This window comes from Choloepus didactylus, chromosome 7 (assembly GCF_015220235.1).
Source record: "Choloepus didactylus isolate mChoDid1 chromosome 7, mChoDid1.pri, whole genome shotgun sequence".
Classification (NCBI taxonomy): domain Eukaryota; kingdom Metazoa; phylum Chordata; class Mammalia; order Pilosa; family Megalonychidae; genus Choloepus; species Choloepus didactylus.
In genome coordinates, this window is record NC_051313.1 from 63123192 (window position 1) to 63150163 (window position 26972).

At 45.1% G+C, this 26972-nt stretch overlaps 1 protein-coding gene across 1 annotated transcript in view; it reads left to right on the plus strand.

The window, feature by feature from the left end:
* GABRR2 (gamma-aminobutyric acid type A receptor subunit rho2) overlaps positions 1-26972 on the plus strand; it is a 116873-nt gene that overhangs the window by 1293 nt on the left and 88608 nt on the right. The window contains exon 2 of the mRNA XM_037844408.1: positions 6069-6175. Coding sequence (XP_037700336.1) covers positions 6069-6175 — 107 coding nt within the window. The remainder of the gene's footprint in view (positions 1-6068; positions 6176-26972) is intronic.

Sequence of the window (26972 nt, forward strand, 5' to 3'; positions counted from 1 at the left end):
GTCAGAAGACAGATTAAAAACCCTGCAGAATGACAGGGAAAAGAGACAGTGCTCTGGAAGATTCCTTCTGGTTATGTTGCCAGAATCATAGGCTGTTGAACTGGAAGGAACTTCAGAGGCCATTTGGTCCAGTAAATGCCTTGAGGTCTAATTCTGCAAGATGTTAATAGGTGTTGGGTGAAAAGGAGGGTTCCAGGGTCAAAGAAGCTTGAGAAACCCTGGCTTTAGACCATTTTAAAGAGATTTCTTTATAGCAGAACTTCTCAGAACCTTTATTATGCAAATGGGTATTGTGAATCTTGAAGAAGACCATAAATTATAGTGTTCCTCAAAAACCAAAAACAAAAACAAAAAACCCCACTTTCTTTGGACTATCTCATGGGATTCCATGGGACACACATTGGGAAACACTGTCCAAATCCAGCTCATTTTCCTTTCCTAATGTAGAAACAGTGGTTCTGGGGCAGGAGTACTTACTTGCTAGTGGTTTGCTAGGGACCAGAATCTAGCCTCCTGGTTTACTCAGACTGGAGGAAAAGCATTGTCTAAAACTCTCTGTTCCCCTAAGGATGGTGCTGGTGTTCAGTATGAGCCCCTTGGGGGCCCTTAGGGGATCCCACCCTGTCCCAGCACTCTTGGTTGTCACAACATCTTTGTCATCCCTCCTCAGAAGACGCACATTCTCCTCATAGAATGAGCTTAGGGACAGACTGAATCTGACTCTTGGGAGAGAGAAGAATTCCTTGAAATTCATCCTTTGAGGCATTAAAGTGAATGAAAAGATGAGCATGTACATTCAAAGAAAATAAGAATTATTGAACTGAGGCTGGAAAAAAGGATAGGGAAAATGACACATCAGAGAACACAGTTCAGGCCTTTCTGCTATGTCGCTCTCTCTGTGAAAAATGTCAGCCAAGCATCTGACTGTTTTTTCAAATTATTTTCATTGTTGACACACAAGGGTTAGGCTATACCAATAAATACCAGAAATAAAATGACCTAACATTTTCTGTCTACAGTTTTAGAGTTCTTTGTCTCTTTAGGATGTTTCCTTTTCTTAGGAAGTTCTGTTCACACACAAACATGCATACACTGTCACACACACACATACCATACCACACACGTTTTCACACACAGCCACACATAACATGCATACACACAATGCACACTCATTTGCACATACACACAGTCACAATACAAACACATGACCCATGGTCACACACACAGTCACAATCACACACACACAATCACTCACGCACTGGGAAGACCTCTTCTGACCTGCCATAAGCCTTCCCTGCTTCACCCTGCCACGGTGCCCCACAGAACCATCATTCTGCCCAGCAGCTTCTTTCACAAAAACCACTTCCGGTTGGTTGTCTGACCCTGCGTGTCCCTATTTGTTGACTTGCTGCTGAGTGTTCCAGTTTTCTCTTAGTCGTTTGCTTTGCTGTGGTATTCCTGCCTCTCTGCCTCCCAGCTTTATTATAGCTGCCCTGCTGCCTAACTTATGTCTCCTGACCTTGTGATCACTTTCCTGCCAAGGGAGGCCCTTCTCCCTTGAGATCTGAAAAACAAACCATACTGTGGGCTGTAGGATTCTGGGCTGTGCCCAGATAACACTTCTTACCCTCCCTGCCCCCACTTGCACGGCCTCCCCAGACCCCAGGGTCCCCTCACCCACCTGCCTTTTTAGCACCTCCTGCTCTTGCCCATCTTTCTCTGGGTTTGCATCATGGTTCAAGTTTTGTTGGACCCTAGGGGAGCTTTGCTCTCCTGCTACCCAGTGACACTCATTTCTCCCCAGAGAGACCCAGAGAATGAAAAGGGTCCAGATGTCAGGGAAATCATGTTCCATGTTTCCTGACCTTTCTGACCCCAGGTGAGGGTGGTGACACAGTCCCCACTGGGATGCCGTGAGGGTGGGGTGAGCTCAGGACCTGGTGCAGAGAGGGGACGCGCTGTGTGAGCATGGTTCTGATGATTATTGCTGCTGAAAAGCCCACCACACACTGATACTAGCCCTGCTTTATCTTCTCTCGCCCTCCACTGTCAAGGGCTGGGTTTGAGGTCCTGTGATGCTTTCGGTTGCCGTGACTTGGTGTGGGGGCTCAGGACATCATCCCTGGAGTCTGAGATTTGAGAGACAAGGCTGTCCAGGCAGGCTTGGAAAGGAATACCTAGCTCACACAAATAGCCAAGAGCTTGGGATATTAGTGGCCCAAGTTATCCAATAATTGGTCCCTCAAGAAATTAAAACCTATCAGTCCCTCAAAAATGGCACCCAGATTTAAATCTCCTCTTTCTTGCTGGCTGCTGGCATTCTGGGACTTCCTCTCCCCAATCCTCCCCTCTAAATGAGTGTGGAAACTGTGCTGGTCAGCAGGGATTTGCTGTCTGCAAGAGAAAGAGGCAGTGAGCCAGCTGGACTCACAATTTAATGTCTACATCTGCTAAGCCCTCTGGCTGTGCTCTCACCAGCATTCTTCAGGCTTCTTTACTGGGGCATCTGAGCAGAGTCTCTCACACAACTGCTGCCCCAAGAACCAGGCCTGGTCCCACTTGTCTTCTGGGGCAAGGCTTGGGAAAATTCTCAGAAACATTCTGACCATGACTACAAACACTTCCAAGGGAATAGGGCACAGGTCACATATTCCCATTAAAGGGGAGGAAGTTAAATTGGACTTTTCTCCTTGGAGTCTGCAGCTATAATGTCTAAAGGAAAATCTGATCATGGTTTCCTCCTCCAACTGCTTAAACTCCTTCATTGTGTTTCCATTGCCTTTGGATAAAAATAAGCATTTTAACACCTTCTTCTAGGCTCTGCACGCCCTGGTTCCTGCTTGCTCCTGAGGCCTCATTCTCTCCATTCCAGCCACACTTTCCCCCTTCTCATTTAGTGCCCGCTCACCCTCAACCCAGGTCACCTCAAACTCAGCCTGTCCCAAACCAAACAGCTCTTGAGGGCAGGGACAAATACCATTGATATCCCTAGAACTTGTGAATATGCTGAATTTAAATGCCTGCAGGACATGTCTTAGATTTCTAGGGCTGTTGTAACAAAGCACCACAAACTGGATGGCTTGAAACAACAGAAACTTACCCTCTCACAGCTCCGGAGGCCAGAAGTCAGCATGGCTGTGCTCCTCCCTCTGGAGGCTCTAGAGGCGACCCCTGCTTTGCCTCTTCCTAGTTCTGGGGTTGGCCAACAATCCTTGCTGCACCTTGGCTTGCAGTTGCAACATTCCATCTTGTCTTCGTATGGCCTTCTTCCCTGGGTCTGTCTGCTGTCTCCTCTCCCCTTCCTATAAAGACATCAGTCAAATGGGATTAGGGCCCATCCTAATCTAATCACATCTTCAAAAATCCTATTTCCAAATATGGTCATGTTCACAGGACCAGGGATTAGGTCTTGACCATATCCTTTTTTGTGGGGGGAGACACAATTCAACCCATAACAATATCCAACTGGAGATATTCAGCCAGGCAGTTGGATATAAAGGTCTAGAGCAGGGGGTAGAGATTCAGGAGTCATCAGCGTGTTAGGGATGATTTAAGCCACTGGCACAGTAAAGTAGAGGGAGAAGAACCAGGGACACTGGTGTTTAAGGGTTGGGCCAAGGAGGGGGGCTGCAATGGGGACTGAGGAGGAACTGTCAGACGAGTAGGAGGAAAACCCCGAGTGCAGTCAGATGGAGTCAGAAGTGCCCGGGAGTGAGGAAGCGGCATTAGCTCCAGGAGAGAGGAAGGGGCAGTAGCCCGGAGAACACAGCTCTTTGGGGGGAATTATTTATTGGGGGAGGGAAAAAAGTTTTTTTAAAGGAAATATTCACAGAAAAATGATAACTAACATACATATTCCTACCATGTTGCTATAAATGTTGGGTCAAGACAGTTTCTCTGCTTTGTTTTGGTTCCCTGTGGGAGAGACTTGTATCTGGTTTAAACAATGCCGAGAATGAGCAGTGAATGAGGGAGAAGCCAGGGTGAGGGTGTTTGAGGGCAGAGTTCAAAGGGCCCTGAGGAGGGTCAGGCACTTCTCCCGAGCCCCCAGTTATCCCAAGAAGCCACCCGGCCAGTTTTTCTCCTTTGTAAAAGGTTAAGCTTTATTTCCTCCCATCCACCCCAAAAGTACCCACGAATCTCCCAGGGGTGAGGTAAAGGGGGTCGGGCATGGGGGAGGAATAGAAAATAATGCGTCTGCCAGCGGTGAGCGTTCTGTGGTTCGACAGAGTCCAGGACCATCAGCCGTGACCTTCGACGGGGACCCTCCCGCTAGCCGGAGCAGGGATGCAAGAGGCTTCTATGGCGCCACCAGCTGAACCCCATCTCTGAGAACCAGAAAGAACGGAGAAGGCATGCACCCCTGGAATCCCACCGCCTCCTCCCAGCATTAGAACCTGGCCAACTTTTTCTTGAAGGGAAAAGCCACCTGCTTGACCATGTCTCTCAAAAACAGCGCAGAGCGCTAAGAAAAAGGCACAGGCTGGCTCAGCCACACTGCGAGAAGATGACAGAAAGCGAGCGTAGATTTCTTTTCTTTTTTTTCCCACACGTTGGAAGGAGGGAATTAAAGACATTATGTGGTTAGACTTAAAGCATACCCTGGTTCCTATTTGAGACTATAAAAATTTCACTTGCTAGGTTTATTCTTCAGAAAATTAAATCCTTCAGAGTGCTCCTATGCCAGCTAAGTCCCAAAACCCATAGGCAATAGCCTCTTCAAGAACATCAACCATATATGTCCCTTTTTCCCATAATGTCAACACCCTTTTCAACATGAACAAGTTAGGGTGGTCACTGCCTAGACATCCCTGAAGATCAGGAAAGTGGAGGAAGGGGTAGCAAAAGACAAGATTGAATTTAACAAAGTATTATGGATACTGAATCTTCACACAACTTTCTCTTTCCTAGTTGCTAGGGTATTAGAATAGCTAGAAGGAAAGAATTGAAAAGGTGGAACTGTAACCCATAGCATCCTTTGAAATTGTTCTATAGCTACCTGTTAAATTGTAATTTGAAAGCCACACCTTTTTGTATATGTTATATTTCACAATAAGGAAATAACTAAACTATGGTAATATAACTCATAACAACTTGGGAAATTTCATATATATCTATTTGTTAAGTCATATTTTGAAAGAGATTACCTTTTGGTATATATTTCATATTTTATACTAAGAAAACAACTGAAACTGTGGAACTGTAACCTATAATATTCTTTGCAATTTGCTCTCTACTTGTTAAATTGCACTTGGAAAGTTATCACTTTTATGTATATATGTTGTATTCCACAAGTAAAAAATATGGTTAAAAAAAAAAAGACTTTACAAGGTTAGAGCCTCACCAGCAGAGGTGAGGGACGAGCCTAATCCTGGAGGAGAGACGCAATGAGAGGAGACAGGACACAGGCCCATGGGTAGGCGTGGTGACAAAGACGTGGGCTGCACGCGGCTCGTTTGCTTTGTTGAGGTAGGAAGTGAGGATACTTTTTAGAATAACAGGGAAAGTGATGAGGGGAAAGTTGGAGGGAAGTGAGAAGGGGGTGGAACAGCCACTTGGGGGAGGGGCGGAGCTCACGCGACTCCGGCCAGCGCCGCGGAGCAGGACGCCCCCGAGCGCCGCCGCCCCCACGGCGGTGTGGTTTTCTCTCAGCGGCTGGGTGCGCGCTCGGAGGCGGCGGGCGGAGGCTTCCATCCTCGGGGAGAGGCAACTGGAGGCTACTGAGGCAAGGAAGTTGACGATACGGACAAACTGTTGGTTACCAAGCGGAAGGAAATAAAAATAGGGTGGGAGCAATGAGGAAGATGGTGATGAAACATCTTGGAAATAGAGCGTGGTGATGGTTTCACAGCATTGCTATACAATTAAAGCCACTGAATTGTACACTTAAACATAAAAATGGCGAATTGAATATGCATTTCCCCACAATTTTAAAAAAGGAGGTAGGGACATGCAAGGTGGAGAAAGGGTGTCTGGCAGGTAGAGCCTATAAAGCATAAACTCCCAAAAATCCTCTCTCTCAGTGTCTTTGTGGGCCGAGGGGAAATACTTCTTACTTGTCGTTGCAGTCACTTATCCAAGAAGAACCTCGATGTAACCAAAGTCCAGAAAGGAAAGCCTCAGCCGCTTCTGAGGGTGGAACAACACGACTTCACCATGAGGCCCGCCTTCGGAGGTAGGGCTGTGTCCTCCCTCGTCGTGGGGAGCGGGGCCGCGACTCCAGGGCTGGGGGGGCGCTGCTCCGTCTGTCCGTCGGCTCTCCTGGGCGCAGCCCTCCTCGGGCGCTGTGAGTTCCACAGCCACAGTCAGATAAACCCAACTCCACTTCTGAGTCACCCATTTTCCCCAGGAGAAAAGAGCTGGAAGGAATTGGAGAAGCTGACCAGTAAGTCAGCAGTTTATGTTCAGAAGGGACCCATCCTGCTGCTGCCAACTTTCTTTTCCTAAAATAAAATAAAATAAAAAAAGAACAGGTAGGGTAAGTCTGAACACAAAACCACTCCTCTGCTCAGCTGCGGAGGAGCTAGTCAGGGGACTAGCTGGGAACTTTCCAAGGCAGCAACAATTTAATCCATTTAAGTGGCCCCTCTCACAGGTCTGCTCCCAAAAGGCGTACGGCCAGTGCTGTCCCACCGAGGAACTGAAGAAATGCCACAAGAGGGCCCAGAAACGGGTCCCTGCTTGGATCAGGCACATAGATGCATGAAAACAGCAGAATACAAGAGATCCTTGGGCCAACTGCCTCCTTGTCGTTCCAGGGAAACTGAGGGAGGCCCAGAGCATGTCAGTGGACCGACCCAGCTTCTTTTCTCCTTTATCTCTACTTGATCCTTTCTTAGGTCCCAGTATTCTCCTGGGGTGGGGAGGAGGCATAGGGGTAGCCTTCGGGCAGTCGCCTACCCCCTCTGGGCCTCCGTTTGCTAGTTTGTAAAATGGGGATAATCCCCACTGGAGATGTGAGGATCAAGTGAGATAATGTATGTAAAACCTCTGGCACATCTCAGTTCATCCCCCCCACCCCCACCACCCCATCCCCCCAAAAAAAATCCCAGCTGTCAGACTTTCCTTTTGTTTGACTATTAAGGGATTATGAAAATATGACACTGAGCCCTTTGCATTTTAAAAGGACTCAAAGCCTCACACTAAACTCCCTGAACAAGGACACCTGCCAAGCAGAAGGAGAAAAGTGGGCTGCAGATTAGTTATGTAACTTCTCTCCTTCCCACCCGGCAGCCAGCGACATCCTCGCTCAGGTCAAGGGCCTGCCATGGTTCAGGTCCCTTTGGGGGCCCTCCACTGGCAACTCTCCGAGGCCTCCCATATTCTATAAAAATAAATTTTTTTTCTGAATAAGCAACTTTAAAGTAGCTGTATCTGCTCCAGGAGGTCCAAGTGAGATGTCCCCCATAAGCGGGAAACTCCACCTTGCCTTTCTTGGACAGTGTGGGATAAGAGCACAGAGGGTCGGCTAAGTGGCTGGGAGTGACAGCAGCAAAACGAAACTATTAATGACAACTAGAGCCCATACTGTGATGACTCTGTGCTAGCCACCATTCTAATCCAGAACCTTTTCATATAGGATTTTAGTTTAACCCTCATAACAACTCCATGAGGTAGACACTAATATACCCAGATGAGGAAACTGAGGAGCAGAGAGGTGAACTAACTGGCCCAGAACACACTGCTGTGAGGTTGGGCCCTTCCTTCTTGCTGGGTCTCTTTCTTGCCCTCTCTGCCCTCATGTCCCTTGATACAAGGCTGATTTATCCATTAGGCATGGTAGGCACTGTGCCCAGGGCACACAGCACTTTTAGGGGCCCCTGAAAATGTTCTAATGTTTTAAACAGAAAAAAATGAAATTTTAGGTAGAAGAAAATGTTTTAATATATAATATTAACATATTTATCTTTACACCAATAAAGTCATAAAGTATACTTTTTAATGCTTTTTTTATGGAGGAAAGGGCTCATGAAGGCAACTGTAACTAGGGCCCTCAAAAGTTATAATGTGGCCCTGCCTCAATGCACTGGTTTTGTGGGACAGGTGTGTGTGTCTGGGTGTAGGTGACATTCTAAACAACGCATTGTCACTGACTGCTGGAGGCTGTTGTTGCTGGCAGGAGTTGGAGCAACCACCTCGTCAATAACCTTAGTTTACAGAATAAGAGCCTGGGGTCCAGGAAAATTAAGTCACAGCCACAGCAGAGCAAGGGACAGAACTCAGATCCCTTCTGTGACCTCAGCTACAAAACTAAAAGCTTGGTAAAAATCCCCTTCCCCTGGTAGAAAACCTTGAAAACCAGGAACTAGCTCTCAGGACTGCAATTTTGCCACACTCCCAGAAAACCCGCCTGTGAGCAGAATCATGCAGCAGGCTGCAGCCCCAGTCAGGGGTGCTCCATCCTCACACCATGATCAGGGAGCAAACTCGACTTCATGTGCCCTGATCGGTGCAACTGCTGGGCCCATCATTGTGGCCACCCAAAATGTGGAGGGTCAGGACAATCGACTGCCTGTGTGAGCTTCTGACCTGGGGAAGGGATCTTGGATTTGGGAGAAGCTGCAGAGGAAGAAAGTATCACCTCATCACCTCCAGCAGGTGGGATAAGACCTGTGGCTCCTGCACATCAGCTGTTGAGATCCCCAGGCACCAAAGCATAGGGTGGGGCTGCTGCACCCTCTTTCCCACCCCCTCACCCAGGGCAGCTTTTGGCCCCTGCAGGGCTTTCCTGGGGGAACACATGTCACTTGGATGGAACAGAGGAGGGGTGTTACCAGGGCTCTGTGCCCCATGAGCCTATATATAAGAGCCTGTATATAAGTTTGCCACTCCTCAAAGAAAACAAAAGTGGGACTCTGAGTCCTGGCCAAGCTGCAAGACGGACAGTTGCAGGAGGGTGCGTCTCACCCCCCCTCCCCCCTGCAGTTTCAATGATCTTTACAATCCATAAACTCTGGGAGGCTGGGGTTTGGTTTAGAGCCAAGAGGACTTACTGCTCCTGAGGGTCTCCATTCCCCCCAGTGCCCCAAGCCTGGGCAGGAACACTGCCTGGGAAGTGGGGGGCCTCTCTCTGTGAGGAAGGAGGCTGGGCAGACAGCACTTAGGTAACTTTGTGCAAATAATAGAAAGCCCACCTTCCTCAGAGGCGGCCCTGTGCCAGGGCTCTGGTGAGATGCAGAAGCCAGGGCCCAACCTGCCCTAAGTGCCTGCCTGGCCTAACACCCCCTTCCTTTAGCATCCAGCACACCTAGCAGCTCACTGGGACAAAGATGTCAGTAGACAGCTTCTCATTCTTGTAGGTATGTCCTCCCATTCCCTGTCTCCCTTTTCTATTTATTTCTGTAAGAGGGGCTTCCTTAAGGATTGAAGTTTAAGTAGTAGACAGAGGAAAATTTGTCTATGATTAGATATCTATTGGAGAACTTTTTTTTTTTAATTACCTTTTTAGTCTGAAAAGAGGAAAGATTAAAACTCTAGCAGCTTCCTGATAATCCCAGGGATAAGTTGAAATAAAATGTCTAAGCAACCAGCTGCCCGATTCAGTAGAGTGTGCTGGTTAGAAGAGCGTCCAGAGGCCAGAGTTTTTCTCCATTTGTTGAGACATGATGCAGTGCTGACTTTGAAGGAGGATGTAATGTAATCGTGGATTCTTTTGAAACACATCTAAGGAGTTTGCCAGAATAGTCAAGAAAAATGGTGGCAACAAAGTAGATTAGGGTCTCAAACCACAATGCTTTCATTCGTAGACAGGTATTTTTTGAGCTGCCAGGTCCTTGGCACTGGGGACCAGGGATGCACGAGAAAGACACGGTTCTTGGAGTTTACATTCTCATGGAGGAGACTAGTGTAACGGAACGCTCTCACTGAGATGTCAAATTGCAAGAGCTGCTGGGAAGGGGCTGTGGGTGTGTGGGTGTGGCAGTTGGGTATCTGAGAAGGGCTGTCTCAAGGAGCCGGTGAGGAGGAACGCAGAGGAGCTGGCCTTGCCTGGGAAGCTCGTACTATTGGAGTCCTTTTTACATCACATCACTTTTATGTTAAATGATATTTGGTTCTCGAAGAGCTAACAGTCTACTGGGGAGACAGATGAATGAGGTATCTCAGAAGCAGTGGAGGATGTCTCTACTGATGGATAGAGGGAAAAGAGGGAATGTCAGATCTGCCCAGATCAGAAAAGCTTTCATTCCAGAGGTGACAGTTGCAGTGAGTCCTGGAAGACGTGCAGTGGGTGACCACCAGGAGGTGAGGAGAAAGGAGGAAGACAATCCAGGGAGAAGGATGCTCGTGGACAAAGGTGCCCGTGCATGTGCCCAGCGTGAAGCGTGTCAGGGGAATGGAGGCAGCTGGATGACATCTAGTGTGGGGTGGGTGGGAGGAAGTGCAGGGCAGAGGCACACAGGGCGGCTGAGGGGGCCAGCCAGCTCCCAGAAGGCCTTGTGGGGAGTCTGGGCTCTCAGCAGCTCAGCCAAAGCTGAGGAATGACTGGATCACATTTACACTTTAGGAATATGGCCGTGGGCCTGCATGGAGGGTGGCTGGAGGGGTTAGAAATGGGTGCAGGACCCTGGCTGGGCCTTTCAGTGATGGTCCAGACAAGAGCTGACAAGGAACTTGGCTAAGGTCATAGAAGGAAGCAAAGGGACCCAAGAAATTCCAAGGAGGGAGAATAGTCAGTTCTTAGTGTCTGATGGGATCAGAGGGACTGGAGACATCCCCCAAGTGTTAGAGGGCAAGACTATCCACTGAGATGGGACACAGAGGAAAAGCAATTGAGAAAATATAAATTAACAGTCAGGAAACAGATGGTGTGTTCAAAGGGGCAATTGAAGGAGAGTTCAACCAAAAGGTCTATTTACCAGATTGTGGACAGGATTAAAGGAAACCACCAAGCTCTGGTGATGTATCTCAGGGCTGGCAAGAGTAGAAGCCATTACCAGGGCTGGGCATGAAGGGGAAGGGGAGGAAGCAGTTATCTGAACTTGGAAAAGAGCTCTAGCGGTAGACAAGGGCTGCCCAACAGGACCTGTGGCCTTCAGGGAGGGAGGCAGCCCAGAGCCCAGCAGGGAGTGATCTGGAAGAATCAATTGTTCTCACTACCCCCTGCCTTCTGATACTGCCAGGCGCCTCCTTTGGCTGACCCAAAGCAGAAGGCAGAGGGCAAGGAGCCTGTTGTCAGTGGTAGCTGTAGGCCCAGGCAACAGGGGATGCACCTGCCCTCAGGGTGAGACGTCTGTGGGGCCAAGGGGATGAGCCCTCCTGGCATCCCCTCCCTTTCGGGCCACACGCTGAGTGCTTCCAGAGCCCAGAGCCTGCTGGCAGGGCCTGCATAGTCCTCTTCCCCAGCTCTGAGCCCCTGAGGGGGACTGCACTACCCTCTCTCATGCCTGGTCCTGAGAGGTGGCCAAGGTTGGCTGTTGAAGGGTGTGGATGGAGTTTAAATATTCAGGCTGGGTGTCCACGTGCAGGAAGGGGGTCTTCACTGTGCAGGGTGCTGCTGTGGGTGGGCCTGAAAAGAAGAAAGTCCACTCGTGAGCTGAGGGCCCCTTCTCCCTGCACTGCCGGCTTCCAGCCTGGAACTCTGAGGAGTTTGAGAATTTGTAAGCTAGACTTGGCCTCTGGGTTGTTAGGAAGGTAATTTGTCAAAGAAGTAGGAGGGGGCGTATTTTATTTTGCAATTTCTGAGCTTGATTTACAACTTTTAGCTATCTAGGCATATGGCAGATGGCCTACTGTTGTACTCTTGGGAGAGTGGGCCTGCAAATAATGCCATCCACAGAGGTCAGCTCCCCGGCACAGAGCAGGGTGGAGGATGGAGAGTGGGTCCGGAGGGGCAAACCAAGCCTGCCCACATAGACACTGAGGTCAGGTTTGGGCAGGTTGAGTTTGAAGTGCCAGGGACACATCCCTTCTGGAGCACAAACCCCAACTTGCCACAGACACCCTGCTCCAACTTTTGCTTTCCTCTAAAATTAATCTTCTCTTCCTGCCCTCTGCCCCAAACAGCACAGCCCTTCCTCTGGGGCCACCCTCAGGGCAAGCTCACTCCTTCCCTAGCCTGGCGCTTCTTGACGATCTGAGCACAGATGACCGGTGGGGTCGCCACAGCTCTGAACCACAGGTCTGGGCCCCAACTAGACAAGTCAGTTTGGGGAGGTTATGCTTAAGAAGTTGGTTAGATTTCCGTTGGAGACGACTTTTAGGCATTTAAGACCAATTAGACAATTGGAGTTTAGGTCAGAAATCGGGCTCAGGAGGGAGCAGAACATCTCATCTCCCCTCGGCTTTAAGGGGAGAGTGGGTCTTGTGAAGGTCCAGGTGCCTGCAGGGAAGAGAAGGGGCCCAAAGACCTCAGGAGGGAGACGAGGAGTCAGGGAGGGAGGTTGAGTGGAGAGAGCTGTGTCAGAGACCACAGTGGGAGAGAGTTTCAAAAAGGGGGTGGTCAACAGAGAGACCAAGGAGACTGAGGCCCAGGAAAAGTCTCTTCAAGTCAGCAAGCGAGTGCAGTAGGGGAAGGAGGGACTGGATGGGCAGGCAGTGGACCTGGTATAGTGGAGGAGCTCAAGGGCAAAAGGAAAGTGGCCCTCAGTGTCAGGTTGGAGTTGTTCAAGAATCCACACAATGCAGCAAGTCAAAGTTTTAAGTAGAAAGTTCAAGGTTTATTAGAGGAAGAAGGCAGGTGGGAGCCAGCGAAAAGAAAAAAAGTGGCTCCAGCTCCCTTTCTGAGAGCTGCTTTTTTTTTTTTTATTGTTTAGAATTGTTTTTATTGATACTCCATAAACAGAAGTGTGACCGGTTAGCCAATTTCAGTGGAATATCCTGGATTCAAATCCATATCTATTTGCTTTTATTTCACAGACTACTCCTTTTTATTTGTTTATTATTTATTATTTTTTAATTCAGTTTTATTGAAATATATTCACATACCATACAATCATCCATGGTGTACAATCAACTGTTCACAGTATGATCATATAGTTAGGCATTCATCACCACAATCTATTTCTGAACATTTTCCTCACATCAGAAAGAATCAGAATAAGAAGAAAAAATAAAAGTAAAAAAAGAAAACCCAAACCATCCCCCCCATCCCACCCTATTTGTCATTTAGTTTTTGTCCCTACTTTTCTACCTATCCATCCACACACTAGACAAAGGGAGTGTGATCCACAAGGCTTTCACAATCACACTGTCACCCCTTGTAATCTACATTATTATACAGTCATCTTCAGGAGTCCAGACTACTGGGTTGGAGTTTGGTAGTTTCAGGTATGTACTTCTAGCTATTCCAATACGTTAAAACCTTAGAGGTGTTACCTGTATAGTGCATAAGAAAGTCCACCAGAGTGACCTCTCGACTGCATTTGAAATCTCTCAGCCATTGAAAGTATTTAATCTCATTTTGCATCCCCCTTTTCGTCAAGAAGATATTCTCAATCCCATGATGCCGGGTCCAGAGTCATCCCCAGGAGTCATATGCTGCGTTGCCAGGGAGATTTACACCCCTGGGAGTCGGGTCCCATGTAGGCGGGAGGGCAGTGAGTTCACCTGCCAAGGTGGCTCAGTTAGAGAGAGAGGGGGCCACATCTGAGCAACAAAGGGTACTCAGGGGGAGACTCTTAGGCACAATTATATGCAAGTTTAGCCTCTCCTTTGCAGTAACGAGCCCCACAAGGGAAAGTCTCATGATAGAGGGCTCGGCACATCAAACCGCCAGTCCCAATGTTTGTGACAACATCAACACCAGTCCAGGTGAGGAAGTCCAACACTTCTGCACCTTCCCCCAGCTCCTTGGGGTAGGGGGGGGGGAGGGAGGGGGAGGCTGTAAATATATTTTTTATTCTCTGCCCAGATTACTTTGGGATGTGTCACTATTTCACTCTAACCTATACCAACCCACCATATCTCACTTCTTATTCAAAGTTCCATGCAATCGTGGTATTTGAACAAACCAACTGTAGAGTTATACTGTTTAGAAAATAGATCCTGCACCAAATGGACATCTCTTCCCTTGGTCTCACATGGAAGTGGAAGTTTTAAAACACAGTCAGTTTCGACCTTTACCCTTTGGCCCTAGTCTTAACCAGATCTGCTTCATTCATATCACTAATTGAAGTCTGGGCTCTTTTTAAGCTTTTTTTTTTAACAGTTGCTGTATGCGCTAATAATCTGCTGAGCTCTAGCTCTGAGTTTCAGGTGTCTCAGAGATACACATTGTTCCAGAGACAAATCAGGTCATACACTAAGGGATGAGCATCTCAAAGTTTAGAGATAGGCATTGCAATTCAGGAATAGAGTTGACTGCTGTAAGAGCTTACAATCTAGGGACCACTACAATAATCAAGTCCATGTTAGGCTATGTTCTAAGATTCAATTCTGAGTTTACACATTGTAGTTAGTCCATATTGGTGAGGCATTATAGTGCCTGCCTTTATTTCTGGCATACTTCACTCAAATACTGTGTACAGGATCCATTCACCTCGTTGTGTGTCTCACAGCTTCACTCCTTCTCATAGTTGCTCAATATTCCATTGTATGCATACACCACAGTTCACAATTCTGTTCCTCAGTCTATGTACCCTTAGGTCACCTGCACGCATTGCAAATCATGATTGCTGCCTCCATGAACACCAGTTTGCAAATGTCCATTCATGTCTCTGCTCTCAGATCTTCAAATGACATACCCCATAATGAGGCTGCAGGACTTTATGGTCCCCACATACTTAACTTTTTGTGGAACCACCACACTGAACTTCAGAAAGGCTATACCATTCTACCTGCTCATCAACAGTAGATAGGTACATCCCTCTCATCATGTTTTCTCCAACACTTTTACTCCTATATATATTTTTTCCTACAATTTTATAGAGTTATATTCACATACCATACATTCATCCACAGTGCACAATTGTTCATAGTATCATCATAAAGTGTACATTTATCACCACAATCATGAGAGGTGCATTTTTTTAAATTTTCATTTTATTGAGATATATTCACATACCACGCAGTCATACAAAACAAATCGTACATTTGATTGTTCACAGTACCATTATATAGTTGTACATTCATCACCTAAATCAATCCCTGACACCTTCATTAGCACACACACACAAATAACAAAAATAATAATTAAAGTGAAAAAGAGCAATTAAAGTAAAAAAGAACACTGAGTGCCTTTGTTTGTTTGTTTGTTTGTTTCCTTCCCCTATTTTTCTACTCATCCATCCATAAACTAGACAAAGGGGAGTGTGGTCCTTATGGCTTTCCCAATCCCATTGTCTCCGCTCATAAGCTACATTTTTATACAATTGTCTTCGAGATTCATGGGTTCTGGGTTGTAGTTTGATAGTTTCAGGTATTGACTGCTGGCTATTCCAAGAGAGCTGCATTTTTAAAGAAAAAAACCGCGTTGGGCGGGAAGGGTGTCCGCTGAGTGGTGTCCTGTGCCTCAATTGGGTGAGGGGTTATCAACTTCTGAGCTGATGGATTGCTAGGGTTCTGATGCACTACTCTTCTTTGAAGTGCAGCTGCATTATCTATTTGGAGGGAGCAGACCTTTTGGGGGTTGAGGTGCCACCATGACTGGAGTTTTAAACAGCCTTCAACCCGTATTTTATGGCGCATCTGGTTTCTATGAGACAAGCTTTGGGGCCCCTGGGTCAGAAATTCCTTCTATATGTTAACTCTTTTTCTGGGATCTGACACTCAGAATGTTGGAAATCGTAAAATCTCTCTCCTGGAAGTCTCCTCCAAGATCAGTGTCCCATGGTTCTCAAACTTGAGCGTGGCTCAGTGTCACCTGGAGGGCTTGTTAAACCTCAGACCCCTGGGCCCTACCCCCAGAGTTTCTGATTCAGAAGGTGGGGTTAGAGAATTTGCGTTTCTAACAAGTGCCCACGTGGTGCTGACACTGCCATCCAGGTGAGATCTAGTCCCGCTTCCCCTGCCCGCACCCCTTTGCCCCAAACAACAAATCTCCATACCCTCTGTGCTACTCCTGTATAGACTTGCTCCTAGTTCTCCAAACACAGCTAAAACCTTCATGGTGTTCCACTGGAACAGGGAGAACGGTGGATGTTGAATCAATGTATTTTTATCCTCACTAATCCCTAGTCCAAGTCATCCTGGGCTGTCATATCAAGAGCCATGTCAATTTAGTTCATAGTTTTTTGTTGTGAAGATAGGGAACCACTTCTGCCTCAAGGCAGAGATGTGAGGTGTAGTACCCCTGGGGACAAAAGAGGAGCTCTTGAGAGACAGGAAGAGGACATAGAAAGCCTATCCTTACCTCTGGTGAGCTGTGGTGGGGAGGAGATGGATGAGTAACACAAAGAGGTCAAATGCGTGTGTACTCACTTCCCCTTGTAGAGTATAAGGGCTCAGTAGAAATATCCAGATAGTTGTGTAGGAGCCCAAGGCCTCTGTGGATGTGGTGGGGGAGGGAGGTTGATGGCCCACTGCCTGGGCACTTGGGAGAGTTGTATTTGTGTGTGCACGTGCTTGTGTGTTTGCACACGTGTCTGTGTGTGTGGTGTGTGCTGCCACATCGAGTGTGAGGATGGAGCATGGTTGTGGCCGTGGCACAGGGAGGTGGCTGGACAGATGGACCTGAGACTGAGCTCCTGGCCACCTGGGGCCTGTGAGGGGCATGGTAGGCATTTAGCAGTCTGTGTGCCCTCAGGGAGCGGCTGCTGAGTGCTGAGACGGCCAGCAAACCAGCAGAGGGAGGCTTTGGGTCTGGACTCACAGTGTGGGGGGATTTTGTGACTGGAGGTAAAAGGCCAGGACCATGGATTTACCATAAAGACCAATGGAATCCATTGCACTTTGGCTGGTACCAGTCTAGGAGCAAGTCCAGGCCAAGCATTCGGTGATAGAGACCAGCCAGCCAGCATAGACTCGAGGGCCCCTTTCTCCTCTATGCCACAGAGTCACCTACAGTGGGAGGAAAGCTAAAAGACTCCTAAAACTGGACTTGACCAAGCTGCTGTAATTAAATGGTAATTAAATGTTTCCCACACTTAGGAGGCATAAGGGCTGTGAGAAATATAAGGAGTTGCTGTCTGCTACCCCCCATGTCTGAGCAGTGAGGGTTAATTATGCAGCCTGCTACACTATATTTACTTCCACTGTTGACACAATCAGAAATGCCCTTCTTCCTCTCACTACCTGTTAAAAATAATTAATGTGTGGGCAGGGCAAAATGGCAGCATAGAGAGGAGTGGAAGCTAAGTAGTCCCCCTGGAACAACTACAAAAAAACAGAAACTACTAGTAAATAATCCAGAATAACCGCAGGGGGACAAACGAGACCATCCACTCATCATACACCAACCTGAACTGGGAGGAATGCCCGAGAACACAGCATAAAACCTGTGGAACCAAGTCGTGAGACCCCCTCCCCCATAGCCCGAGCTGCAAAGCCTCGTGGTGCCTCGTGGTGCCAGAGAGAAGCTCTCTCCCAGCAAGCGAATATAGCTCAGCTGAGCTCCAACTGGGGTTTTAAGTAGCGAGTGTGAACTGCTCACTACAGGTATGCATCCCCAAAAACAGACAGAGGCTTTGGGTGACGACTGACCTTGGAGAGCTGGAGGGTCGCCTTGGACTGGGTCTGAAGGAGACTATCTGTTTCTTTTTCGGCTCAGTGGAGAAAGCCCCACTCATTTTCAGTTTCCAGGGCTGTGACTCGGGGAAGGGTAGAGACTGCAGAAGCAGAGAGCAAGACCACTGAAATGCTAATGACCTCCACCTGAGGGGTCTGTCTTCTCTAGGAGGAAAGGGGTGGGGCCCTTTCCATTCAGAACCAGACCCCAGAGCCTGGGGGAACACGGCCATACCTCCTCACACCAGTCAAGAATTATAGGCTAACAGGCATCACCTGCTGGCCAGAAAAGCACAGTGACCTGAGGCATCAAAGGGTGGAGCAATTTTCTAAGATACACCCTCAGGGAAACCAGATACTGAATATTTCTTCCCTCTGGGACCTGAGCCTGTTCTGGTCTGGGAAAACCTGATTTGGATAACCAAGGAAACCATGCCTAGACAACAGAAAATTACAACCTACACTAAGAAAAACAAAGTTATGGCCCAGTCAAAGGAACAAACGTACACTTCAACTGAGATACAGGAATTTAAACAACTAATGCTAAATCAAATCAAAAAGTTTAGAGAAGATATTGCAAAAGAGATAGAGGCTGTAAAGGAATCACTGGGCATATATACGGCAGAAATCAAAAGTTCAAAAAAACAACTAGTAGAATCTATGGAAATGAAAGGCACAACACAGGAGATGAAAGACACAATGGAAACATACAACAGCAGATCTCAAGAGGCAGAAGAAAACACTCAAGAACTGGAGAACAAAACACCTGAAAGCCTACACGCAAAGGAGCAGATGGAGAAAAGAATGAAAAAATATGAGCAACGTCTCCGGGAACTCAAGGATGAAACAAAGTACAATAATGTATGTATCATTGGTGTCCCAGAGGGAGAAGAGAAGGGAAAGGGGGCAGAAGCAATAATAGAGGAAATAATTAATGAAAATTTCCCATCTCTTATGAAAGACATAAAATTACAGATCCAAGAAGCGCAGCATACTCCAAACAGAAGAGATATGAATAGGCCTACGCCAAGACACTTAATAATCAGATTATCAAATGTCAAAGACAAAGAGAGAATCCTGAAAGCAGCAAGAGAAAAGCAATCCATTACATACAAAGGAAGCTTAATAAGACTATGTGCGGATCTCTCAGCAGAAACCATGGAGGCAAGAAGGAAGTGGTGTGATATATTTAAGATAGTGAAAGAGAAAAACCGCCAACCAAGAATCCTGTATCCAGCAAAGCTGTCCTTCAAATATGAGGGACAGCTCAAAATATTTTCTGACAAACAGACAATGAGAGACTTTGTGAACAAGACACCTGCCCTACAAGAAATATTAAAGGGAGCACTACAGGGTGATAGAAGACAGGAGTGTGTGGTTTGGAACACAATTTTGGGAGATGGTAGCACAACAATGTAAGTACACTGAACAAAGGTAACTATGAATACGGTTGAGAGAGGAAGGTGGGGAGCATGTGAGACACACAAGAAAGGAGGAAAGATAACAACTGGGACTGTGTAACTTGGTGAAATCTAGACTATTCAACAATTGTGATAACATGTACAAATATGTTCTTTTACGAGGGAGAACAAGCAACTGTCAACCTTGCAAGGTGTTAAAAATGGGGAGGCATTGGGGGAGGGATGCAATCAGCATAAACTAGAGACTATAACTAATAGAATCATTGTATTATGCTTCCTTTAATGTAACAAAGGTGATATACCAAAGTAAATGCAGATAAGAGGGGGGGATAGGGGAGGCATGTTAGACCCTTGACATTGGTGGTATTGTCTGATTCTTTATTCTGCTTTGATTTAAGGTTATTTTTCCTTTTGCTGCTTCCTAGCTGACATTTTTTTTTTCTCTTTCTTTTGCCTCTCTACCTTCTTTGACTCTCCCTCCTGCCTTGTGGAAGAAATGTAGATGCCCTTATATAGATAGTGGTGAAGGTGGTGAACACATAAATGTATGACCATGCAGAGAACCATCGATTATTTACTTGGGATGGAATGTATGGTGAGTGAACAAAGCCATATTAAAAAAAAAAAAAATGGGTTGATGACAAAACCTCGAGGGCAATATATTAAGTGAAATAAGCCAGACACATTAGGACAATTATTGCAGGGTCTCACTGATAGGAACTAATTATAATATGTAAACTCATAGACTTGAAATATAAGGTACCAAGATATAGGACGAGGCTTAAGAATGGGAGTCGTTGCTTAGTATGAGCAGAATGTTCAATTAGGATGAACTTAAATGTTTGGAAATGAACAGGGGTGTTGGTAGCAAGATGTGAGAATAACTAACAGTGCCGAATGGTGTGTGAATGAGGTGGAAAGGGGAAGCTCAGAGTCATATATGTCACCAGAAGGAAAGTTGGAGGTCAAAAGATGGGAATGTATAAAACTGAATCCTATGGTGGGCAATGTCCATGATCAACTGTACAAATACTAGAAATCGCTTCCATGACCCAGAACAAAAATATGACAATACAATTAGAAGTTAATAATAGAGGGGCATATAGGGAAGAACTATATGCCTATTACAAACTATATACTACAGTTAGTAGTATTTCAACATTTTTTCATAAACAGTAACAAATATACTATATCAATACTACGAGTCAGCAATTGAGGGGGGTTGGTTAGGGATAGGGGAGGATTAGTTTCCTTTTCTTTTTTTCTTTTTTCATCTTTCACTTTATTTCTTGTCTGGAGTAATGAAAAGTTTCTAAAAATTGAACAAAAATTAAGTGTGATGGATGCACAGCTGTATGAGGGTACCCAGGGGCAAGTGATTGTACACTTTGGATCTTTGGATAATTGTATGGTATCTGAACAATCTCAATAAAAATGAAAAAAAAGAAAATTAATGCTTCAAAGCTCAGCCCAAACTCTGTGCCTTTGCTGAAACTTTCTTCAATGCCTCCAGTGAGAATTGATCAGAAACTCTTTTGTGAAGGTTTCTCTGATGCTTTTGGTTAGAATTAATTGAGCCTTCCTCTGGATTTCTGCACTATCTTGTGGATGCTTCTAATAATGTCTTGAAACAGAGCTAGTTGTCTCCTTTAATAGATTTTAAGCTCCTGGAGAATGAAACTGTGTCTTATTCATATCCATCTTCCCACTTGCACCCCATCCATTGCTTGGTCTCATGTACATGACCAGTACAGATTTAAGTGAATGAACCAGTCACTGAAAGTTATGGACTCTGGGAAGAATTATACACACATATAAGGTCTTATTCAATTTAAGCTGCCATGCAGATCTATATCCTTCAATACTGTGACACCTATAATATCAAATTAAGAGGAATAATAAGGAATTCATTGTTAGGGTCCCTTGTTTTTTTGTTTCGATTAATTTTACTGCAAGTCTGAGATGATTTCATCATAAAAGAGGCTTTGCAAAAGACTTTAAAAGGAACTCTTATGTGCTGGGGTTCTCTGTATGGGGTTTGTATTATTTTTGTAACTGCCTTGTAGGTTTGAAAGTATTTCAAAGTAAATGTTTCAAATAAAAGGAACTATCAGATGAGCCTGAAGAATCAATGACCACAGCATTTCCTTTAACAAACCCATGACGTGTTCTTCCTTTACTTTAACATGGCAAATTCTCCTTGACTGATAATCCAGAGCTTCAGAAATAATCTTTTTTTAAAAAAAAAAGAAAAAGAGAAATGCACTCAACTTGGACCATGCATTGCTGACAGTTACCAATTCTTCTTCAAGTGTGGTCCACAGACAGATTTTTCTGCCTCAGGGGCTTCCCTGAGCCCTGTTATCAAGGCCACTTTCTTCTGTGACAGTCTGTAGCACTTATTTTAGCCCACCTGCTAGAGTTGAGCACAGCTGCTCTTGACTTACAGCAGCAGCTTTAGAGGTCAGGACCCTTGTGTGGCTGCGTAGAATCCAGGGGCCGGGGCAGATATGCCAGTGTGGCAGGCTGTTCCCCTGGGCACCTGTGAGCAACTCAGGGAAGCAGATTTGCAGACCATGTTCTTCAGTGATGAAGACACCGGGGCTTAAGAGGCTGGCAAGGTTATTCCTTCCCCAGTGTGCGTTAAGCCCTTCTTCAGGCCAGGATCTGCTCCGGGAGTGCTACAGGAGAGAGAAAGAGAAGTAAGATCCAGGTTCCACTATCTAGGTAGGTGAGGTAGATGATAATGATAACAATAACAATGATGAAAATATTAAAGCTATTTATGGACAATATCCTATATGCCAAACCCAAAGGCTTTACACGATTCACACATTTAATCCCCATGATAACTCTATGAGGGTGCTATAATTATTATACCTATTTTACAGGTGAGTAAACTGAGGTATAGAGAGATTGTGTATGCTGAAGGCCACACAGCTAGTAAAAGATGGGTCCAAAATTCAGATCTAGTCTGTCTGACTATAACAAAATGGTGGGGTTTTATTAATTTTTTTTTGAATCAGAGTCCTTTGAAAATTTTCTTTAATCTTCTAATAATAATTTCACAACTCTCTCTCGCTCTCTCCCTCTCTTTTATACATACACTCATACACCTTTATATGCCATTTCAAGGGGTTCACAGGATCCTGCACCCATGCCTGGGGCCTCCATGGAGCTCAGGATAACCCTCCCCACACACACCTACTTCCCCACCTCCTCCCCTACCCCTGTCTCACACAGGTGCTCTCAACAAGAGGACATTGATGGAGATAAAGCACAGTCATGATCAAAGCAGTCATGAGCAGCTGGGAGGTCAGGGAATCCTTGTGGAGCTGGCATGGAGGATGCCGAGGGAGGGGACTGGAGGGCACAGAGAGGTGGCCCTCCACCTGCCCTGGAGCCCACTCCATCTTCCAGCCCCCGTAAGGGCACTGTGGCCTTCTCTTGCTTGTCCTCTGCTTTCTGATCCTGATCAGTCTTAAGCAAACAGAGGCTTCTCAACCCCCTGTAGAAGTTGTTGGGGAAGATGAGGGTGGGGGATTCCGGGACCTCCTTCATCAGCCAGGGTTGGTAAATTACCCCATTTTCCTCCACCTGTGGGACCACAAAGTCTGTGACATCCCCCTTTCTTCTCTTCCACATCTTCAGAGGAACTTCATGCTTTAACCTTAGTTAGGTCTTGGTCTCTGTGAAAATGACAACCTCCCTGCCTCCATCTAGTGTGTGTGGAGGTGGGAGGGGCGTGGGTGCCTCCTTGAGTGCAGATTTTGGAGGAGACAAACCAGAAAAGCAGTCCCCAAAGGTGGACAGGGAACAGGACCCTGGGGGAGGGGGAGCCCACAGCAGGGAGCGAAACCTCATCTAGAGGTTGGGCAGAGCCTCCTGGAAGAAAGGTGGAGTTTAAGCCGAGACCCTGGTCAGTCTGACTAGACTTGAGTGTTTCTCATCTTCTCTCAGTCCCAAATTTTCGGATATGCTTTTAAGCCAAATACTGACTTTCTCAAAGTATTAGTAGGTATTATTTTTCTTTACGTGCTATTTTACTTTGAACTATAATATACATTGAAATAGGGGCATTAAACAAATACACCGTGAGATAGAATAAAACAAAGGAAACAGCAGGGAACCACCACCCAGATCAAGAAAAAGAAACACATTCCCCTCCACACGCCCCGTCCAGTCACAAATACTTCAGGTGATCACTTCCCTGCTTTTCTTTATGTTTTTATCTCCAATGTGTGTAAACTTAAACCCCATAGTTTTGTCTGTTTTGAATTTTATTTAAATGAAATCATACCATATGAGATGAGATTTATCCATGTTCTTGTATGTAACTATAATATTCCATTGTATGACTATACCACAATGTATTTATCCTATTTTGTAGATGGACATTTGAGAGTTTCGAAATTTTATGAAATTCTATTATGAAGAATGCTTTGACACATCTTTTGTTTTTCTCCTGGTGCACATGCAGATACATTTCTAAGAAGTGGAATTGCTGGGTTGTGGGAAACAGAGCCTGAAGTTTCTCCTCTCCTTCCCGCATACTTGAGGTGGGGGCCTGGAACACTAGGCCCCTGCTGAGATAGAACACTGTCAAAGCACATCTCGTTAAAGTATGTGTGGACCTGAGAATGCAGCTGGGGAACTGTTTTTCTGTTATTGTTCTTGAGAATAAGATAAGACCCATTTTGCAGACAGATGTAAACAACCATGGGAAAATGTCTACATGCACAGTAAAGCATTACTCTACCCTAAAAGCATAATAAATAAGGGTCTTGGAAATGGGACTCACACACTCACCCGACAGGTGGTATGTCCTCTGCTCCCAGTCTCTCAAAGATATTTTTGTCTCTAATCTTAATTTCTGCATTGCCCCCAGCAACACTGGGTCATGGGGTGTGTATATTTTCAATATTGATAGATAATGCCTTCCAAGGTGGTTGTACCAATTTACACCTCCACTGGCAGTGTATGTGGATTCCTGTTGCTCTGTTTCCTTGCCAACATTTGGTATAGTCATGCTTTCGTTCTTGCCAATTTTATTAATGTGTAGTAATAATGTCTCATTGTGGTTGTAATGGAACTATTAATGAGATTGAACACTTTTTCAGATGTCTATTGTTTTTTCCTTCTTTTTTAAAAAAAGTCTCTTGTCTCTTTTTCTACTGGAACTTTTTCATAACGGAACGCTTAAAGGAGTTTTTAAAATATGTTCTGCTGTGAGCCCTTTGTCAGTTATATGTGTTGTGATTATCTTCTGCCACTCTGTGGCTTGCTTTTCCACTCTTGGAGCCTTTGATAAATAGGGGTTCTTGATTTTTTTCAATGTAAACTTTTTTTGAACTATATTACTCATATAGAAAAGTACATACATTATAAAGTGTTCAGCTTGATGAATTATCAAAGTGAGTACATTCACATAAACAGCACCTAGATCAAGAAACAGTATTTCTAGAACCCCAGAAGCCTCAGTCACTCCCCACCCCCACCACCACCATGGGTAACTATTATCCTGACTTCTAACACCAAGGATTAGTTTTAACAGATGTTCTTCATTTTAATGCATATTTATTAATCTTTTCCTATGCTTAGGCTTTTTGTGTCCTGTTAAATATTTTCTTATCCCAAGGTAAGAATAGATCCTCCTATGTTGTTTTTTAGAGCTTGATTGTTATGCCTTTCACATGTAGGTTTACAAATCTATCTTTATAACAAATCAAATGTCCTTATATATGTGTGTCTGTTTCTGGACCCTCTACTTTGTTCCATTTGTCAATTTGTCAATCTTTATACCAGTACTCCACTGTCTTAATTACTGTAACTTTAAATGAATTTTCATTTCTGGTAGAACAAATCCACCCTCTTTATTTTAAAGAAGGACTATTCTTGGAACCTTGAATTTCCTAATAACCATTCTGTCAAGTTCTACAAGGAAATATTAGTGGGATTTTGATTGGAATTACATTGAGTATATAGATACATATAGGGGCAATTTATATCTTTATAATGTTGAATCTTCCAATACATGAACATGATATATTATTTCTCTTAATAATGTTTCATGGTTTTCACATACTTTATTTACTTCCAGGTACTTATTTCTAGGAATTTTTCATGTTATCATAAATGATATTTTTGAGGAAAATTCTAACTGTTATTGTGCCAGTTTGGATGTATTATGTCCCCCAAAACGCCATGTTCTTTTATATAGTCTTGTGGGGGCAAACATATTAATGTTGATTAGGTTGGAATCCTTTGAGCATTTCCATGGAGATGTGACTCAATCAACTGTGGGCGAGAGCTTTGATTGGATAATTTCCATGGCTGTGTTACCCCACCCATTCAGGATGGGTCTGAATTGAATCACTGGAGTCCTATAGAAGTGTTCACCAGACAGAAGGAGGTGCTGCAGCCAAAAGAGACATTTTGCGGATGACCATTGAAAGAAGATTTTTGCTAGTCCAGAGTTTGCCTGGAAGAAACTAAGAGAACACCCCCAGATGCTGAGAGAGAAATGTCCTGGGAGAAAGCCATTTTGAAAACAGAACTCCAGAGCAGACACCAGCCATGTGTCTTCCCAGCTAGCAGAGGTTTTTGGACGCCATTGGCCAGCCTTCAGTGAAAGTAGCCTATTGTTGATGCCTTACCTTGGACACTTTATGGCCTTAACTTTTTCTTTTAGTGTTAATATGGCAAACTATATTGATTATTTTATTTTTGTAGTTTCCAGTTTTATGCCAAAATTCTTAATTTTAATTTTTAAAATCTTCTTGCACATAGTAAAACACATAGATATTTTAAAGTTTATATTATATCAATACCTGAAGCCCCTATTGGTCTGTTTCTAGTCTCTTTTTTTCCTGCTGAGTATTGTTTGTGTCTTTTTTTCTTGTGTTTCTTGATTATTTTTGGTTATGAACTATAAATCATATTTACATTTTTTTTTGTAGAAATAATTGAGTTGTTAAGATGTTATCTTTATCCAGAGAGGATTTACATTTATTCCTGCCAGGTACTTGGTGGCACTAACACCTCAAGATGCCAGATAGCTGTAATTCGATTTCAGGGGTAGACATGATTTGATGCTAAGCTGCAAACACTGCAAGAGCCTGTCTACCTCTGATTTTCCTTTACTCCTAGGGAGTACTCTTTGGGACCCCAATGTAAAACAGCCCCCCCAGTGGGCCCTGGAATTTAATCCCTGTCTCCCTACTTCTCTTTTAATTCTGTCCATTTTAGCTTTCTGCATTTTGAGGCTATGTTATTAACTGCATACAAATTTAGAATTGTTATATATTAACCTCAGAAGTGTCACTCAGTCTCTCAATTCCCCTCCTGAATTGGCAGATGCCCCCTGAAGAAGTATCTCCAAACCCTGTATCCATCTCCTTGTTTTCTAGCCCCCCACACTTGGCCTATTTGGTTGATTTCAATGCCTTTAAACAGAGATGTTTTGGTTTGCTAAACCCACTGGAAATGCAATACACCTGAGATAGATTGGCTTTTACAATGGGGGTTTATTAGTTCACAAATTTACAGTTCTAAGGCCATAAAAATATCGAAAGTAAGGCATCAAGATGTAGATACCCTCTCTGAGGAAAAGGCCGATGGTGTCTGGAACACCTCTGTCAGCTGGAAAGGCACATGGCTGGTGTCTGCTGGTCTTTTGCTCCTGGGTTGCATTGCTTTCAGCTTCTGATTCCAGTGGCTTTCTCCTTAAGCATCTGTGGGTTCTCACTTAGCTTCTCCAGGGAAAACTCTAAGCTTCATCTCTTAGCTTCTCTCCTGGTTCTGGTTTCAATGGCTGTCTCTCTTAAGGACTCCAGTAAACTAATCAAGACCCATCTTGAATGGGCAGGGTCACATCTCTATGGAAACAACCTAATCAAAAGATCCCATTCACAGTAAGTCTGCACCCACAAGATTGGATTAAAAGAACAT